The sequence below is a fragment of the Schistosoma mansoni genome, chromosome 1 (assembly GCF_000237925.1).
Source record: "Schistosoma mansoni strain Puerto Rico chromosome 1, complete genome".
Taxonomy (NCBI): domain Eukaryota; kingdom Metazoa; phylum Platyhelminthes; class Trematoda; order Strigeidida; family Schistosomatidae; genus Schistosoma; species Schistosoma mansoni.
The window spans coordinates 26,314,459-26,334,212 of NC_031495.1; the positions used below are offsets into that span (position 1 = coordinate 26,314,459).

The 19,754-nt window shown below is 41.3% G+C and overlaps 1 protein-coding gene across 2 annotated transcripts in view; it reads right to left on the reverse strand.

Moving 5' to 3' along the window:
• Positions 1–19,071, reverse strand: part of Smp_170800.1 (putative cysteinyl-tRNA synthetase) — a gene marked incomplete at its 3' end in the record, with an annotated part of 34,465 nt that extends 15,394 nt beyond the window's left edge. The window contains exons 1-9 of one of the 2 annotated variants that reach the window (XM_018793849.1): positions 18,942–19,071; positions 18,794–18,900; positions 18,672–18,760; positions 18,538–18,634; positions 18,398–18,496; positions 9,772–10,035; positions 8,258–8,346; positions 1,139–1,493; positions 164–397 (exon numbers count right to left, since the gene is read on the reverse strand). In XM_018793849.1, the coding sequence (XP_018648321.1) occupies positions 164–397; positions 1,139–1,493; positions 8,258–8,346; positions 9,772–10,035; positions 18,398–18,496; positions 18,538–18,634; positions 18,672–18,760; positions 18,794–18,900; positions 18,942–19,023 (1,416 nt within the window). In that variant the 5' untranslated portion in view covers positions 19,024–19,071. Of the gene's footprint in view, positions 1–163; positions 398–1,138; positions 1,494–8,257; positions 8,347–9,771; positions 10,036–18,397; positions 18,497–18,537; positions 18,635–18,671; positions 18,761–18,793 lie in introns of both variants that reach the window. The other variant, XM_018793850.1, reaches the window with a different exon arrangement.
• Between the last annotated feature and the right edge of the window lie 683 nt (positions 19,072–19,754).

Consider the following 19,754-nt stretch of genomic DNA (forward strand, 5'->3'; position numbering starts at 1 on the left):
AAAGCATGTGTCAATTGAGGTGGTCTAGCTTCAATTGACTCATGCTTTCAACTATGAAAATACTGAAATCTCCACAAAACCCCTTCTAATAAAAATAATATTTTACAAGTCATTTGTTCAAAGAAAAGAAAAGCATTCAACTTGTAAAATAAAATCTGCTTACAATTAACTGTTTCTCAAAGCCAACAGCTTCAGCTAATGTGTCAACACTATAATCCATAGTATCACGCCAGGAATGTAAAAGAAATATCAAACGAATTTGTCGAGATGTATGAGTTTTAAGCGCATCACGAATGGTTATGAAATTTTTTAAAGATTTTGACATTTTACAACCGGATATAGTTAAATGACCAGAATGAAGGAAATAATTAACCCAGTGGGAATGTCCAAAGTAGGCCTAAGTAGAAAAAATTTAGAAAATTATGAAAACTAGATTAGATGATATATGAACAATTAATAGCGTTTGTATTACAGTTTATAAGACATTGTTCCTCTCAGATCATTTGATGAGTACTTAATTTGAAAGCAGAAATAACTTAGTAACATAAAACTTAAGCATGACGTCACAAGCATATCAAAATAAATGCTGTAGAGAGACATCAAAAGAAAACATAATAAACATTAATCATTAAATAATTAGTAACGAACATCATACACATGGGAACAAACGTATAAGTAGGTCCACTTTCAATCATTTCAGTGATTTATTAATCATCTACGTTGTAACGAGGTAAAAAGAGAGAACAGGTGTTCAGTTTATGATATGGTGTCTTAGAATTAAGGATGGTTGTGTTGGATTAAATTATGTAAGCTTATCATGACCTCCTGAGTCATGAAGTACTAAACATCGTGCAACTCAGTTGTTTCAGACTTCCGATACTATTCATAATAGAAGTCAGTGGCTTGTCTGTCGTGGCTTATTATCACATACTTTATGTTCAATGAGATCTCAAGACCTCTAACTGAACAGATTCTATCTTAGTTGTGTTCTTACTCAGACTGTGATATCATCTAGCTGAGAGTGGAGCATTTCTTGATCCCTTATTGTGTCAAACTTCTGCTTCTGTAATATTATAAACCGTACTATAACTAGTCATAGTAATAAATTGATAATATTACAAGTGCTTCTGAGATTTACTTCAGACTGTGCCAGTTCATTATCATGATGTGGGAACTTCAGATCGACCCCACCACTATGTATATCGAGAGTATCCCCAAGAATATCGCTAGCCATAACCGAGCATTCTATGTGCCATCCAGGTCTGCCTTTACCCCAAGGACTAGGCCAAGAGGGTTCGCCGGGTTTGGATGCCTTCCATAGAGCGAAATCATTCGATGACTTTTTCTCTCCTGTTATACACAGTTCACCTTCTCCAGATTCCAGTTGACTAGTATCCCCATATGCAGTTGGCACAAGCTTAGCATAGAAATGCATAGGAGAACTTGCAAATCGATTTGTATCAAAATACACCGATCCAGATGGAACAACATATCTGACAATAACAAGAAAAAAAAGCTGAAAGTAAGCATTTTAATCTAGTTTGTAGACACATTCGACAGCATTATAAACAAATAGCCTAACAGAAACTAACAACTGACCAACAATGAAATGTGAGATTACATATGAAAAATTTTCGGCGATTGAAATCAAATAGTTTCACCGTTTTCATAGTCAATCTGGTCTGAGTTAACGCAAGAAAATATTTGAAATTTAAAAAAATTTGATTAGAAAAAACAATTTTGGCTCCTAAATGCCCTGGTACAGCCGAGAGTAGAGAGAGTCAGCTCTCTCTCTCTCTCTCGAAATGCTCTCACATGGCCACGTGCATACAACCACTGTCAGTGAAGTCCTACTCACTACCTTCTCGCGGCATTATTGTTGCTTACGAAATTGAGAGGACGAAAAGAGAATGTCCAGAGCTCCGATTGGGTTGGTGAATATGGAGTACCCAACTTGGGGAGTTAGAAAACCCTGATTCCAAACCCATGGTGAACATGGGTTCCACGACCCTGAGGGAACAAATGGCGTATAAACCAATTATTAGTCACTGGCTACCATGGGACTGAATCTCCTGACGTTGCTCCACTGCCTTGTGCATTAGACCTTTGGGTCAAAAGCTCCGGGCGTGGCCCCCCAAGACAACCACCTGATTTGGTCTCGGTGCCCGGGCAGTATCACAGCCCGCATACAAATCAAGTCAAATGACAGTTACTACTGGAAATACTATTTTAGCTTCAATTCAAATTCGGATAATCCACATAGATTTGATAACATTCATTTCTATTTTTTATATAATACATCACTTATCTACTCTCTCCCATTCTCACTTTTGTGTATTCTTATTTTCCAACGTATACAGCAGTTCGTCTATGATGGAAACCCTGTCCTATCTAAACGATCTCGAGTAACTGTCTGGTCGAAAATTGAATGTTAGCACCGAATACGAATACTGAGACAGACTTTCTGAAACCAAGTATGCCATTCAAACTGGCTTCCTTCAACGTTCGCACACTAATGCAGATCGGACTGGCTATGTCTTTAGAAAGTCTTAATGTTGATGTTTGTTGTCTATCCGAGACCCGTATTCAAAACTCTAGTGAAGTACTACAAATTCGCCCTCCATCTGTCGCTTCAAAAAGCTTGCTTCACATACGCTTATCCGGGGACCCTGTGGCATCTTCGTCTGGTCTTGCTGGCGTTGGTGTCGCACTAAGCACTAGAGCTGAGGTAGCACTGATCGATTGGATCCCCATTAACAGTCGGTTATGTGCTGTTAGATTAGAAAGTTCCATCAAAATGAGAAATCGGCGTGAGAAACGGTGTCTTTTCGTCATCTCCGCCTATGCCCCGACAGATTGCAGCCCGGATGCAATCAAGGATGAGTTCTATCGCCAGTTAACTGATTTTTCTCCAGGAAGTGCGTTCGACAGACATTGTAGTACTAACCGGAGACTTGAATGTTTAGGTCGGACGTCTAGGCACAGAAGAGAGTCGTTTAGGTGGCCGATGGGGACTTGATGGTCACAGATCAGATAACGTGGACTGTGTACTGCAACTGTGCACGGACTACAACCTCTTTCTGGCTAGCACTAACTTCCTGCATAGTCATCGCCGATGTGCCACCTGGTGTACTCCCTCTGCATCTCAGATTGATCACATCGCGACCAGCTACCGCTGGCGTGGTTGTGTACAAGACATCCGCTCCTTTTTGGATACCTATCTGGACTCTGATCATGGCCTATGACAACCGATCCACCAAACGACGCAGAAGTCCGCAAGGAACTCCGGGTTCCACTTAATGATAGGCAAGACAAGAATATATTTCAGGAACAACTGGAAAAACAGTTAGGCAGACATGTAAGTTGTGCCCACCCCGAGGCAGCGTGGAATGACATCCGTAATGCTGTGGAAACAGCAGTGATATCCGCTAGTACAGTAAACCATAAGGTTAGGGAGAAACAATGGATCTCGGCAGCATCTACCGCACTGATAGATACTCGAAAACTCATCCCACCTCAGTGAGTCAGTCAGCTACAACGTAGGACCAGGCACATATATGCATCGGTCCAAGTTGCCATACCTCGTTAGCACAAAAAGATCAACACCGGATTCATAGAAGTAGTTAATTTAGTGGTGGTAGTATATAAAGAAAGGTTGTATATAGGGATATAGTATGGGAAGGAAAGAAGTTATGAAGCAATTTTAATCTCAAGGTTTAAGGGAAGACAATGAATGTATACACCTACGCCATTGTGATCGATTCTGAGCCATGTCACCTAGAGTCTCCAACCATTGGTTACGATAGTCACGCGGACCCCAACCAGGTAGTTTGCATCTGCCAACATGGCTCAGACTAGAAGTTAGTGACTTCAAGCACTGATGCCATGTTTTGGTTTGGCCGCCCCTGGCCACCTGGCTCTGAACATAATGAAGAGCGGAGTCAACTTAAGCGCAAGCAGTTGTGGGTAGCGAAAGCAAGAGAGATGGAAAAGGAAGTGACAATAGGTAACAGCAGACAACTATTCAGACTTGTTAAAGAAACTAGTATTGGAATCCAACTATCAGCGAAACTATTTCGGAAAAAGATGGACATATCATTCATTCTCAATCCAGGAGATTGGATCGATGGGCAGAACACTTTAATGATCAGTTCAACTGGCCTTCAACCACACTTCAGTTACCCACGATCCCCAGTCGTCCTGAATGGCAAATTGATGTAAGTCCTCCAATTCTCTACGAGGTTGGAAAAGCTATAGGAAATCTGAAGCGAGGGAGAGCAGCAGGTCCTGGCAGGTTTACCCCTGAGATTTTTAAGGATGGCGGTCCAGTACTAGCAGCGAGATTGACTGAGGTCTTAGGTACAATCTGGGAACTAGACGTAATTTCATCTGACTGGTCCCAATAACTGATTGTGCCAGTCTATAAGAAAGGACAAAAGTCCTCTTGTGACAATCACAGAGGAATCAGTTTGACTAATATAGTGTCTAAAATATTAGCTTCAATAATACTTAAGCGCCTAACCAAAGCTCGTGAAGAGCAGACTAGAAAAAACCAGGCTGGTTTTCGACCTGGACGTGGCTGTGTAGACCAGATACTCACCCTACGTCAGGTCCTAGAACATAGACACACATTCAGACGTCCCACGATAGTAGTATTTCTTGACCTTAAGGCGGCATTGGACCCCGTTGATCGTGAGGTTCTATGGCAGTGTTTGTCACTGAAAGAAGTACCAAAGAAGTACATTAACCTTATAAAGGCTCTCTACTCGAACACAACTGGTCGAGTTAGAGCCTATGGCGAACTGTCATCAGAACTGATTACCTCAAGTGGTGTTCGCCAGGACTGTCCAGTCTCTCCATTCTTGTTTAACTTTATCGTTGACGTGTTATTAGAAATAACACTTTCATCATCTCAATCTCCAGGAGTTGAACTTTTACCGGGAGGATCACTTGTTGACCTGGAATACGCCGACGACATAGTTTTATTTGGTGAAGACGCTGACAAAATGCAGAGTCTTCTGACCACTATAAGCAACTATGTAGGCGTGTTCGGGATGCGATTCTCTCCCTCGAAGTGCAAAATTTTGCTTCACGATTGGGCTGCATCAACACCTGAACTACTGATAGGGAGTGAAGTAGTTGAGCGTGTTGATCGCTTCATTTATCTGGGGAGTCTCATCAACCCTTGTGGTCTCGTGTTTGGCGAAATCTCAGCACGGATACAGAAGGCTAGTCTAGTTTCCGCCATCTTGCGTCATTTATGGCGTAGGCGAGATGTCCGTCTAGCAACCAATGGACGGGTTCACTGTGCAGCAGTTCGTTCCGTCCTACTTTATGGCAGTGAAACATGGCCGGTAAGAGTAGAGGATATTCGTAGGCTACTAGCTTTCGATCATAAGTGTCTTCGAAGCATTGCTCGTATATCCTAGGACCACCGAGTAAGTAATGTAGTTGTTAGGAAACGGGTACTAGGTAAGGATGGCAAATTGACTGACGAAGTAGTGAAACTTCGTCAGTTGAGATGGCTGGGACACGTGTTACGTATACCCAACCCCTGACTGCCCCGACGTGCAATGTTTTATGGTGTAGGAGTAGGTTGGAAGAACGCTAGGGGCAGCCAGACCAAAACATGGCACAAATCCATGAAGTCACTGACAAGTGGACTGAGCCATGTTGGTAGGTGTAGACTACCTGGCTGGGATCCGCGAGATCGTAACAACTGATGGTATGGAAAATCCAACTGATGTACGTAGTACGAAGTTCTACGTTGTGATTGACTGCACTACTTCCGATTGCGTCCGAACTATTGGCTTCTGTCATACTTCGTAGATTGTTCAAAACCCGAGAAAGATTGACTCGCGAAGAGCAGGCTGGTTTTCGTTCTGGTCGAAGATGTATTGATCACATCTTCATCCTCCAGCAAATGTTAGAACACCATCATACTTATCACTGGCCAACAATCGTAGTGTTTCTTGATATCAGGGCTGCCTTCGATTCGTTGGACAGAACTGTTCTCTGGGATTGTCTGTTGAAGAAGGGTGTGCCTGAGAAGTTTATTAACATCTTAAAAGCCCTATATACAAACACCTCAAACAGAGTGAGGGCATACAACCACCTCTCTCCAACGTTCTATTCAAGCAATGGGGTTAAACATGGTTGCCCGATCTCACCATTCCTCTTCAACTTTACCATCGATGACGTTCTGGAAACAGCTCTGATGGATGCAAGTTATGGTGATGTAGATCTGTTGCCTGGAGAAAGATTTCTCGACCTTGAATATGCGGATGACATTGTCTTCGTGATGTTAATCTGGCTGTAAAAGGTCGGATCAACAATGCGTCGGTGAGAGCAGTTTTGCTCTATGCTTGTGAAACCTAGCCTCTCTGAGTTGAGGATGTTAGACGACTCTCTGTGTTTGATCATCCTTGTCTCCGAAGGATTGCTGACATACAGTGGCAACACCATGTTAGTAATGCAGAGGTTCGGCATCGTGTGTTCGGGCACAACGACGATAATTCAATTAATGTCACCATCCTGAAGCATCGACTTCAGTGGCTTGGATATGTTCTACGAACGTCGTTCCAGAGAACTTCTCGTCGTGCATTATTTGCCGACTCTGGGACTGGTTGTTAAAAGCGGAGAGGTGGTCACTGTATGATATGTTGTCGTGGTATGAAAGAAAGCAGTACAGGACTGGCTTCTGTTAGTCCTTCACTACTTCCTGGTTGGGGTCCTAGAGATGGTGCAACACAGGGGATTGAGACATTATTAGACATGACTCATAATAGAAGCCAGTGGCCATCCTGCTGTAACTTTATTTTACTTTCTTTATAAAAAACGGAAGTAACTTCTTTAACTGGAAGAATTCTTTTTAGTTGTACCTTTGCTAACTTAACTGCTTCTCCCATTATTATTATTTCACTATTATACACTAATTTCTGTTCGTTATCGTGCCCCTTTTTCTTATACGCACCTTACATTCTTTATCTCTCCACATTCTCATTGTTATTGTGTGGCGCATATGTATCTGCTGCCCCTGTGTACCAATATTTATGTGTTCAAATAAATCAAATAAATAAATAATAAAGACTATTTCTCCAACTATTACAGTTCAAATGTTGATTTTATTCGGTTCCATGACTCTGAGTCATTTAATATACGTTATGTCCAAATTGTGGTTAGTGTTATGTACATTATTTATATGGAAATCTAGTGATTATAAATAGGATTCCAGCTATGGACAGAATTATACTAGTCATCCCAATTATTATAATATTAAACACAGATAGAAGTGAACAGACTCTATCAAAGTATACATTGATATATTAGTAGTTAATAGTAGTTGAAAGCACATCCAAACAACATAAATAACTAATGTGTTCTTAACGATGGCTATAGCGTCCGAAGTACAGAACAGACAAGAGTCCAGTATGATATCGTTCCTCAATCACTTATCAATAATTTTTGCGATCCAACTCACCACACTCAATAGATCCCGAGTATTTAGATTGATATATTAGTGCGGAGTTGTCTTTAGTTCTATTTAGATTTGGTAATTTAGATTATTTCCCTAAATAGACTCTGACAAGATTGTTGAGCGAAATGTTGGAACTATTTGATTTCGATTATTGAGAGTTTCTATAAACACAAATGGTGAGACTATAGTTTACGAATGAACCAAACAGATTAAGAAAGTCTTGAATTTCGGCGTGAAACTCATTCATCCGTATGGCTAAATAGTACTTTAACATTATAGTTGAAGTCAGTCCATGGTGAAAAACCAACTCTAATTCCTAACACAAGCGTCTAACTATAAATCCTAATACTAATTTCTTAACTATTTTACAACCTTCTTTTGACCCTAATAAATAGGTGAATCTTCTCGAGGTCACTTCGGCACAGCTCAAAGGCTGTTCATAAATGATAGTTTCACCAAATAAATTTATAGTTGGATATTCGGATTACTTGAAAGTAGTTCATCTTTTTTTGATAAATGACAATATATAACTAATTCACAGCAGTGAATTTATGAAAATAACTTGAAAGATATATTTTTATTTAACTGAAATAGAAGTGAGAAACTCCTATGGAAGAGTTAAATATTCCATGTACACACAGTATTACTACGAACCTTTTTCATAGAGACTACAAAATCAAGAATAAAACGCCTAAAAAAATATTGAGTATTATTTAAACCAACTATAGAAAGATTAGTTAATGAAACTCCACTTTCTACAAGAACACCAAAAACACTTACGCGAAGCCATTATCTATAATTTGTTTCACGTATTTTATTATTGGATCTATATACTCCGTAACTCGAACAAGTACTGATGGAGGAATGATCTGCAAGTAAAAGGATTTAGAGAATTTTTTTAAGGATTTTTCAGTGAGCAATAATGATAATAGTAATAATAATAATAACAATAATAATAATAGGTGCATGGTGAAGAGAACTAAATATGGACGTCACTGACAGCGAATAAATTGCATTAGTATATATGTGTTTACAAACTGAAAACTGGCATTGGTTCGTGGTCTCTAATATGGTTTGTAACAAAAAAGGTGAAGGTTAAGTTCTAGAGAAAACAGGTAGTTTTTCATAAGTGTTGCAGTGCCATTTAACCGAATAAAACACGAGTGAACATTGACCACAATTTATCTAGGAAGCTGTCCCCAAATGCCCTGGTACAGCCGAGAGTGGAGAGTCAGCTCTCTCTCTCTCTCTCGAAATGCTCTCACATGGCCACGTGCATACAACCACTGTCAGTGAAGTCCTACTCATTTCCTTCTTGTGGCATTACTGTTGCTTACGAAATTGAGAGGACGAAAAACAAATGTCCAGAGCTCCGATTGGGTTGGTGAATATGGAGTACCCAACTTGGTGAGTTAAAAACCCTGATTCCAAACCCATGGTGAACATGGGTTCCACGACCCTGAGGGAACAAATGGCGTATAAACCAATTATTAGTCACTGGCTACCATGGGACTGAATCTCCTGACGTTGCTCCACTGCCTTGTGGATTAGACCTTTAGGTCAAAGGCTCCGGGTGTGGCTCTCCGAGAAAACCACCTGATTTGGTCTCGGTACCCGAGAAGTATCCCAGCCCTCACACAAGTCGAATGACTTATGTGGTGCATGTCTATTTGGTGCCTCCTTGTACCAATGTTTATGTGTTTAAATAAATAATAAATAAATAATTTAGGAAGCTTTTCACTCTCGGACTAAACAGTAAACTAACATATCCACATACACATATTTTGTAACTAAAAGAAATAATTATCCACAGGGGCTTTATAATTTATGCCAATAATGAATAACATTAAATATGACTGAGTATTATAAAATTAAAAGGGACAATATGCAAAAGCCACACAAAGCAAAGGAAGTAAATATTTAGTTTTGTGGGCAGAATCAAAAAAAGACAATGAACGAGATATGGAACCTACAAATTTTTTGACGGTAACAAAAGACAAAAGATCAGAGAATAAAACGGACTAACTATTAGTATACAACAAAAGATCCTTCAACAGTTTAGGTTACATGGGTAGCTGATACACTATAGGTAACACTATATAGAGTGATTCCTGATGTTTGAAGAATATTTACTCCACTGAGGACAGTACAATTAGTGTCCTATTAACATTTGTGGAATGTAGGTAGTACAAATATTCCACGAAATAAGAATGTTAAATGGGAAAATTAAGGTGAGAATGGATAATATTTAACCATTATATATATATATATATATATATATATATATAACATACGTTTAAACACTCCATGTCAACAAGATATTCTTTTTCAAAATGTCTAGCTAACGCTTCGAATATTTGGTGGTCACTGATAGAAGCACCGTAGGCTGCGTCCAAGGTATCGGCAATAGCATCACGAGCATTCAGAATCAAGTAATTAGCTGGATTCTCTTCATCAAGAGGCACAGTGGATAGGAGGGATGTTAGACGATCTACTTCACTGTTTAGGTGTGCTTTTTTATCTGGATCCGTCTCAGATGGAATTTTGGACTTAATTCGCTTAAAATGAAAAGAAACACAAAATACAAAATATAAATATTGCAAATAACAAATACAAGATGATAAGACACATGAAAGTAGTCTTAGCAATATTTAATTAGCAAGTTGACAACATTAAAACGTCTAAAATAGAGAAATTAGGTTAATTGGTATAGCTTTCATCATTTCGCATTTACATGATAAATCCACATGGACTAGGAAGAAGGAACAATGGTGACGAAAGATCGATGCGTCTATGAGCTTCCAACAAAATAGTCATAGATACGATCATTTCCCCCACAAACGCATACACAAATCTACAAAGCTTTCACTGAACTACACTTCGGAAAACAAGGTCGATCACATCTGCGTCAATAAAACATTCAGAAGGTTCATGCAAAATGTAAGAACAGAGGGAAAGATGTGACACAGCTTTAGATCACCACGTGGTGGTAGCCAAGCGAAAACTGAGGTTAAACGAGCGCTGTACAAACAGCATAGAAATATCTGAAGCATATCTTCTTTTAGGCAACGATGAAGAACAACTGGGAAAAATCAAAACGGCAGTAACCTCCAAACCTCAGGTTCTCTGTCCCAGGAAGCACCAGCATAGAGGGGATCTCTATCGATAACCTGGGCAGGATTCAACAAATAAAAAACAAGACACTAGTCAACAACAGCCGAACAAGAGCAGAGGAAGCCAAAGAGCAGGCTGAATATACAGAAGCAAACAAACGAGTGAAGAGCATCAGAGCTAACAAGTGAGAATATGTAAAAAATCTATCAACTACAACAGGAAAGCCAACCAGTCAATCATATGCAATCTAGAACCTGACACATGCGCACATTGTTTCGAGAAACAACATCCTGTCAGCCCAGTAGGATGAAGTTGTCAAGAAAAACTCCAGAGTATAAGAGGTTGTAACAGTGTTAGTGATTACAGAGATCAGGCATTGAAAATACGATGCCTCACCACCGATAGAAGAAATCGGCAAGATCATCAGAAAAATCAAGAATGGTAAATCAGCAGAACCAAACGGAATAACAGCTGAAGCACCGAAGTCATATATAGAGGCAGCTGCAAAGATGTTCTATGTTTTATTCAGAAACATTTGGGAAAAGGAACAAGAACCAACCAAGTAGAGGGATAACTCATCAACATACCAAAGGAAGAAGAGCTTAATAGGTTTGAAGTATCACACTACTGTCAGTGCCAGTGTTGACGAACCGAATGAAAGACTAAGTAGGCGCTCAACTTTGAGGTTAACAAGCTGGATTTCGTAAAGGTTAGTCATGTACTGAATAAATCGAGACACTGTGGATCATTGGCAAACAATCAACTGAATAGAACTCATCCTTATACATCGACTTCCTTGAATATGAGAAGGTCTTTGACAGCGTGACAGGGAAAACCTCATAAAGTCTTCCCGAACATTATGGAGTAACAGAGATCGCCACATTATACGGAATTATCACAACGGACTACACTCCCAAATCATGCATGAATGGTATCTCACAGATGCAGTCCAGGTGGAGACCGATGTTGGACAAGGCTGATTACCATCGCCTTTTCTCTTTCTTCCGGTGGTTGACTGGACTATGGAGACCTCTATGTCTAAGGAGAAGAAATAAATACAGTGGACACCTTGGACACAGCTACATGATTTGAACTTTGCATACAACTTGGTTCTTCTATTCCATACACAACAACAAATGCAGACGAAGACCGCCAGTGTAGCAACAGCTTCTGTGGCAGTACGCCTTAACATCCACACGGGAAGAAGCAAGGTCCTGAGACACAACATAGTGCGCAACAATCGAGTCACAGTTGATGACGGAGCTCCGGAAGAAGCAGTACCCTTTACATATCTGCGCAGCATTATAGACAAATAAGGAATAATTGATGCATATGTCAAGGCACAATATTAGCAAAGCAAGGGTAAACATCCTTACATTTGAATAACATTTGGAAGTCAAAACAACTACAACCCAACATAAAAGTCAGAATTTTAAACACAAAAATGTACAGGTATTCACAAATAGCTGTATACTCAAGATCCACTAACAGAATGAACCAGCTTTCAGATGAAGAGAAAATTAGAACACACACGAGAGGGATAGAACACACTTTACAAAAGTCATTTAACTACACCACGAGGCAAGTACTAACATGGAATCCTCAATTAAATAAAAAGAGACAAACCAAAGAACATGGAGCCGGAAATCGATCGCAAACATAAGGGCCATGAACATGATTTGGCAGCAACTGACCAAGAAAGCCCAAAATATAGTTGGTTGGAAATCCCTGGTCAGTTATCTATTTCCTGAGAGAGCTAACAGGCTCAAGTAGACTGTGCTTTTGAGGAAAACAAAATCTACCGTGACCCCGTTCTTAATTAAAATGTGTCAATATTCATATTCCTGTCGCTATTTTTACAATGTTATTGCAGTATTATCCATTCTTCAGCTTCTGCGTTGAAGCACTATTTTAAACAATTCTATTATAAAGCACCATAACAAAAATTCCGTTGTTTATTTGGTATCCAAAATCACTAATACTATACTAAACACATTTATAAAATCTAGTTTCTAGGACTTCATATACATGGAATCTCTTATGATTCATGTATATTATTGATGGCTTTAATGTCGTTAAACCTGACTTCAAGTACTTTTGGCCTTGTGTTCGAAGTTATATGGGCATAGTTTTTGCATGAAATAAATAATCGCGCTTGTGCGTCACTTTGCCCCCAAACACCCTGGTACGGCCGAGAGTGGGGAGAGTCTACTCTCCCTCTCGAAATGCTCTCATATAGCCACGCGAATATATAGCCTCTGCCAGGGAAGTCCTACTCACTGCCTTCTCGTGGCGGGGGTGTTGTTCACAAAAGTGAGAAGACGAAAAGCGAATGTCCGGCGCTTTAACCGGGTTGGTGGATGTGGAGGATCCACCTAGGGGAGTTGGAAAACCCTGATTCCAAACCAATGGTGCACATGGGCTCCAGTATCCTGAAGGAACGAATGGCGTATGAACCAACTGTTGGTCACCGGCTACCATGGGACTGCATCTCCTCACGATGCTCCACTGCCTTGTGGACTAGACCTTTAGGTCAAAGGCTCCAGGTGTGGCCCCCTAAGAAAACCACCTGCTTCAGTTTGGGCACCTGGGCAGTATCACAGCCCTCACACAAATCGAATGAGATTTGTGAGGCGCATATTTATCTGGTGCTTCCTTGTGCCAATATTTATGTGTTTAAATAAATAATAATATAAATAATTTGCATGAAATAATACGAAATTTACTTGTGAAGGTATGAGATGAAATTCAGTATAATTGTAGACGAATGTGTTTGGTCCGTTAACTTTCGGAGGGAAAATTCATGTATTCTTTTGGTACCTTGCAGAATATGTATTCAGTACTTCATGACACTGCTGTGCTAAGAATAACAGCTGAGAAGTTTAACATCCTTTTTTTATACACTACAGACAACCAATGAATACGTTGCCAACTTAGGATCTATGACCTTCGATCCTATTCCAGAGTGAACATCAACTCCGGGATGGAGGTGCATCCATCTGATGAGCCCCGAATAGGACGAAACACGCGTCCTAGATTCCACTGATAGTCATGCCCCCAAATGCCCTGGTACGGCCGAGAGTGGGGAGAGTCTACTCTCCCTCTCGAAATGCTCTCATATAGCCACGCGAATATATAGCCTCTGCCAGGGAAGTCCTACTCACTGCCTTCTCGTGGCAGGGGTGTTGTTTACGAAAGTGAGAGGACGAAAAGCGAATGTCCGGCGCTATAACCGGATTGGTGGACACGGAGGGTCCACCTAGGGGAGTTGGAAAACCCTGATTCCAAACCAATGGTGCACATGGGCTCCAGTTTCCTGATGGAACGAATGGCGGAAGAACCTGTCATTGGTCAACGACTACCATGGGACTGCATCTCCTCACGATGCTCCACTGCCTTGTGGATCAGACCTTTAGGTCAAAGGCTCCGGGTGTGGCCCCCTAAGAAAACCACCTGCTTCGGTTTGGGCACCCGGGCAGTATCACAGCACACACACAAATGAATGAAATGACGAACTCTATTGACGATTCTATTCCTGCTCATATTATAAGCAAGACAATTTACGTTATTATTATCATTATTATTATTATTACTATTATTATTATTATTACTTACCATATCGCTAATTCACCCCCTTTTACCCCCAATTTGTGTAACCTTACTCTTCAACTTATGCATCAGCTCGCTCTTGGTGGAAAATCTGTCCTATCTAAACGATCTCCAGTCACTGTCTGGTTGAAAGTGAATGCTTCCACCGATAATGAATACTGAAACAGTCTTTCTGAAACCACGTACGCCGTTCAAGCTGGCTTCCTTCAACGTTCGCACACTAATGCATATCAGACAACAGATAGGGCTGGCTATGTCTTTGGAAGGTCTTAATGTTGATGATTGTTGTCTATCCGAGACCCGTATTCAAAACTCTAGTGAAGTACTACAAATTCGCCCTCCATCTGTCGCTTCAAAAAGCTTGCTTCACATACGCTTATCCGGGGACCCTGTGGCATCTTCGTCTGGTCTTGCTGGCGTTGGTGTCGCACTAAGCGCTAGGGCTGAGGCAGCACTAATCGATTGGTTCCCCATTAACAGTCGGTTATGTGCTGTTAGATTAGAAAGTTCCATCAAATTGAGAAGAAACCGGCGTGAGAAACGGTGTCTTTTCGTCATCTCCGCCTATGCCCCGACAGATTGCAGCCCGGATGCAATCAAGGATGAGTTTTACCATCAGTTAACAGTTCTTCTCCAGAAAGCGCGTTCGACAGATATTGTAGTACTAGCCGGAGACTTGAATGCACAGGTCGGGCGTCTAGGCACAGAAGAGAGTCGTCTAGGTGGCCGATGGGGACTTGTTGGTCGCAGGACAGATAACGGGGACCGTTTGCTGCAACTGTGCACAGACCACAACCTGTTTCTGGCCAGCACTAACTTCCGGCACAGTCATCGCCGGTGTGCCACCTGGCGTCCTCCCTCTGTATCCCAAGCCTGGACTCAGATTGATCACATCGCGATCAGCTACCGCTGGCGTGGTTGTGTACAAGACTGCCGCTCCTTTTGGAGTACCTATCTGGAGTCTGATCATGCCCTGGTCTGCGCCAATCTCACCTTACTTTTCAGTGGCCGAAGGATTGACCACCACCAACGGATTGATATTAGTAAACTGGCTGCAACTTCTGTTGCAAGTAAGTATCGAGCGGAGCTAGCCTCTAGTCTAGCTACCACCCCACCGAAAAGTATAGATGAGCATTGGTTGCATCTTCACGACGCCATGAAAATGGCGAGTAAAGCCGCTTGCGGCTTCGCGAAACGTCCCGCTTACAAGCACTGGGTTTCTTCTGGCTCCTTACAACTGATGGAAGCCCGTCGGTCTACTCCGGGTGACCGTGAGTTTGACCACAAACGAAGGCTGTTACGTAATGAAATTGGGCAAAGCTTGCGTAAGGACCGGGAAGCCTGGTGGTCGGAGCGTGCTAATGAGATGGAAGCAGCAGCTGCATCTGGTAACTGCCGGAAGCTCTTCCAACTCATCCGAGCCACTGGCAGCAAGAAGTCTGGTGTGAGTGAAACAATCTACGAGGATGATGGGATGCCAATCACTAACATCTCCCGACGTCTTGGACGATGGGCGGAATTTTTCGAAGGGCAGTTCAACTGGCCTGCTGCTCCGGCAACATCAACCAGCTTGTCCTGCCCCCCATGGTCGGTGACGACTGATCCACCAAACGAGGCGGAAGTCCGCAAGGAACTCCAACTCTTGAAGCGCTACAAATCACCTGGCCCAGATGACTTACCTCCGGCTCTTTTTAAAGATGGTGGCGACTTTCTGACTAAGGAATTGACTGTGTTGTTTGGAAAGGTTTGGGAGCAAGAAAGTGTTCCAACATCATGGAATGAGTCAATAGTCGTCCCTATCTTTAAAAAGGGTTCGCGTTGTTCCTGCAATAACTATCGGGGGATAAGTCTACTTCCGATTGCGTCCAAACTATTGGCTTCTATCATTCTTCGTAGGTTGTTTAAAACCCGAGAACGATTGACTCGCGAGGAGCAGGCTGGTTTTCGTTCTGGTCGAGGATGCATTGATCACATCTTCACCCTCCGCCAAATGTTAGAACACCGTCATACTTATCGCAGGCCAACAATCGTAGTGTTTCTTGATATCAGGGCTGCCTTCGATTCGTTGGACAGGACTGTTCTCTGGGATTGTCTATTGAAGAAGGGTGTGCCTGAGAAGTTCATTAACATCTTAAAGGCCCTGTACACGAACACCTCAGGCAGAGTGAGGGCATACAACCACCTTTCTCCCTTGTTCCATTCGAGCAGTGGGGTTAGGCAGGGTTGCCCGATCTCACCATTCCTCTTCAACTTTGCCATCGACGACATCCTAGAAACAGCTCTGGTGGATGTAAGTAATGGCGGTGTGGATATGTTGCCTGGAGAACTTCTCGACCTTGAGTATGCGGATGATATTGTCTTACTGTGCGATAATGCCCAAGGCATGCAATCAGCACTTAATCAGTTGGCAATCAGTGTCCGCAGGTACGGCATGTGCTTTGCACCCTCCAAGTGCAAAGTACTTCTACAAGACTGGCAGGATTCTAATCCTGTACTCACCCTGGATGGTGAGCAGATCGAAGTAGTTGAGAAGTTCGTGTATCTAGGTAGCTATATAAGTGCTGGTGGTGGCGTGAGTGATGAGATTGATGCACGTATAAGGAAAGCCAGATCGGCTTATGCCGATCTGGGCCATCTTTGGCGCCTTCGTGATGTTAGTCTGGCTGTAAAAAGTCGGATCTACAACGCGTCAGTGAGAGCAGTTTCGCTCCATGCTTGTGAAACCTGGCCTCTCCGAGTTGAGGATGTTAGACGTCTCTCTGTGTTCGATCATCGTTGTCTCCGAAGGATTGCTGACATACAGTGGCAACACCATGTTAGTAATGCAGAGGTTCGGCATCGTGTGTTCGGGCACAGAGACGACAATTCAATTGGTGTCACCATCTTGAAACACCGACTTCGGTGGCTTGGACATGTTTTACGAATGTCGTCCCAGAGACTTCCACGTCGTGCATTATTTGCCGACCCTGGGACTGGTTGGAAAAAGCGGAGAGGAGGTCAGTGTATGACATGGTGTCGTGGCATGAAAGAGAGCTGCAAAGGGCTAGCTTCTGTTGGTCCTTCACGACTCCTTGGTTGGGGTCCGAGAGATGGTGCAACACAGTGGCTAGAGACGTTATCAGATATGGCTCAGAATAGAAACCAATGGCGATCCTGCTGCAACCTTCTTTTACTTTCTACATAAAGTATGGTTCTTACTTTCCTATTTGAAAGAGTCTTCTGGTTGTACATTTTAGTCCGCCTTATCTTTTCATCCCTTCTCTTCCTACTTTCATTATTTTGTGTGGCGCATATGTACCTGGTGCCCTTTTGTACCAATATATATGTGTTTAAATAAATAATAATAATAACTGATAGTCATTATCTATTTTTGCTTATAACGTCTTAGTTTTATATTTAAGTCAGTAAATTTTCGTTTAGGTCAACTAAATCAGACTGAAATATTTCATACATCAAAATTTACTGACCGAATCCGAAAATCTCCTAGTTATCACTAATTAACTACCCATACGATCTACAATGATGAAAGCTTTCAAATTCGTACGGTTGGTTCGTTATATCCACAAAGGTGAATGTTTTTTACTCGTTGGCGAGACCATAATTTACGTACGAACTAATTAGGTATAAGATAACAGACCCTAGATTTTGTCGCAAAATTCATTCATCCAGTTGGTAAAATAGTGTCTTGGCATTATAGCTGATGTTAGTTAGTGATGAAAACCCTAAATCTAATTCCTAACCCAAACCATCAACTGTAAATCATGATTCTAATTCCTCACACTGGTTAATAACCTCCATTCGGTCCTAATTATTATGTGGACACTAGCAAGGTCACTTTAGCGTTGCTCAAAGGTCGTCCATAAATTATAGTCTCATCGAAGGTCACACTAATGTGGACTTTAACTTCGACGACTCCCAGTATTCGTACAGAACATTGCTATGCAATGTATGCAACTCCTCTTAAGTCAGTATGGTTTCTAATAATTATAAAGATATGTTTTACACTGACCAACTACACAGCTTGTCTCAAATACCATAGGATTCTGACAAAATGTTTATACTTGACCAATTTTACGTACTAATAGCAATATGAAATCTGGAGGTAAAGTTTTCATTAACGTAAACTAAGTTAAAAATTAAAAGGCATTCGTCAAACATTGATCTTTACGAAAAATTTGGAGCGTGTTAAAACTATACCTGGATTCCTTTGGTAATATCACCGATTACTGTGGCTAGATCGGGATTTTTGAGCTGATAATCACTGATCAAGTGATTTTGTCGAGCACGCTTAATAATCTGCAAAGGCATATAGGTTCTGGTTAGAATATGTTCTGTACCTTGTCATCGATATCAGTAATATTTAAAACATAAGTAACCTTAAAATTAAAATAATCCATCAACACACGACGGATAACGTCAAATGCGACGTAGGTCCTTCAGAGCATTAGTAAATATGAATCGGAGTCAGAACCTGGCATGGCCCAGATGGGATACATCATACACGGTGGGACCGCAGGTATACCACTTAACATGCCTTCCATCTTGTGGGATGAATAGATCCTAAGAAATACGGAATAAAAAGCTGAGCATTACCTTTTGTGACGTTAAGCTGTTATAAAGGTAGAGATTAGGTAGCTGTCCGTTCTGAACATTTTGAACTGGAGTGACCCATTTGGGTTGGGTCCGTTTTTCCATTTTCCCTAAAGTAAGATAGACTTACATAAACCTTTTTTGAACAAACTATAGTAAGGGAGCAAGAGAGATTGATAAGGTCGTAATATAGGTGTATTAAGAAAGTGACTACGACCTAAATAACAAAGCATTAACTAAGGGCGTTGGTAGCCCAAACAAAGAATTCCCCTCCTTCAATTTCAAGTTCAATATTCGTGAAAAGCTTCACATTACATTTTAGATTTGTGCCTTGAAGACAAGGGATGAGTAGTCTGATTTATTCTAGTCCTGGCAAAGTTCTGTTATTCCAACGTTCAATCTTAGATGGGTTATCTGAAAGTGCATAAACCACATGCATCAGTTGGACAGCAGCCCTAGATAACGGTCTGTCTGTCGACGAAAATTAACTGACTTGAATATAAAACTAAGACGTTATAAGCAAAAATAGATAATGACTATCAGTGGAATCTAGGACGCGTGTTTCGTCCTATTCGGGGCTCATCAGATGGATGCACCTCCATCCCGGAGTTGATGTTCACTCTGGAATAGGATCGAAGGTCATAGATCCTAAGTTGGCAACGTATTCATTGGTTGTCTGTAGTGTATAAAAAAAGGATGTTAAACTTCTCAGCTGTTATTCTTAGCACAGCAGTGTCATGAAGTACTGAATACATATTCTGCAAGGTACCAAAAGAATACATGAATTTTCCCTCCGAAAGTTAACGGACCAAACACATTCGTCTACAATTATACTGAATTTCATCTCATACCTTCACAAGTAAATTTCGTATTATTTCATGCAAATTATTTATATTATTATTTATTTAAACACATAAATATTGGCACAAGGAAGCACCAGATAAATATGCGCCTCACAAATCTC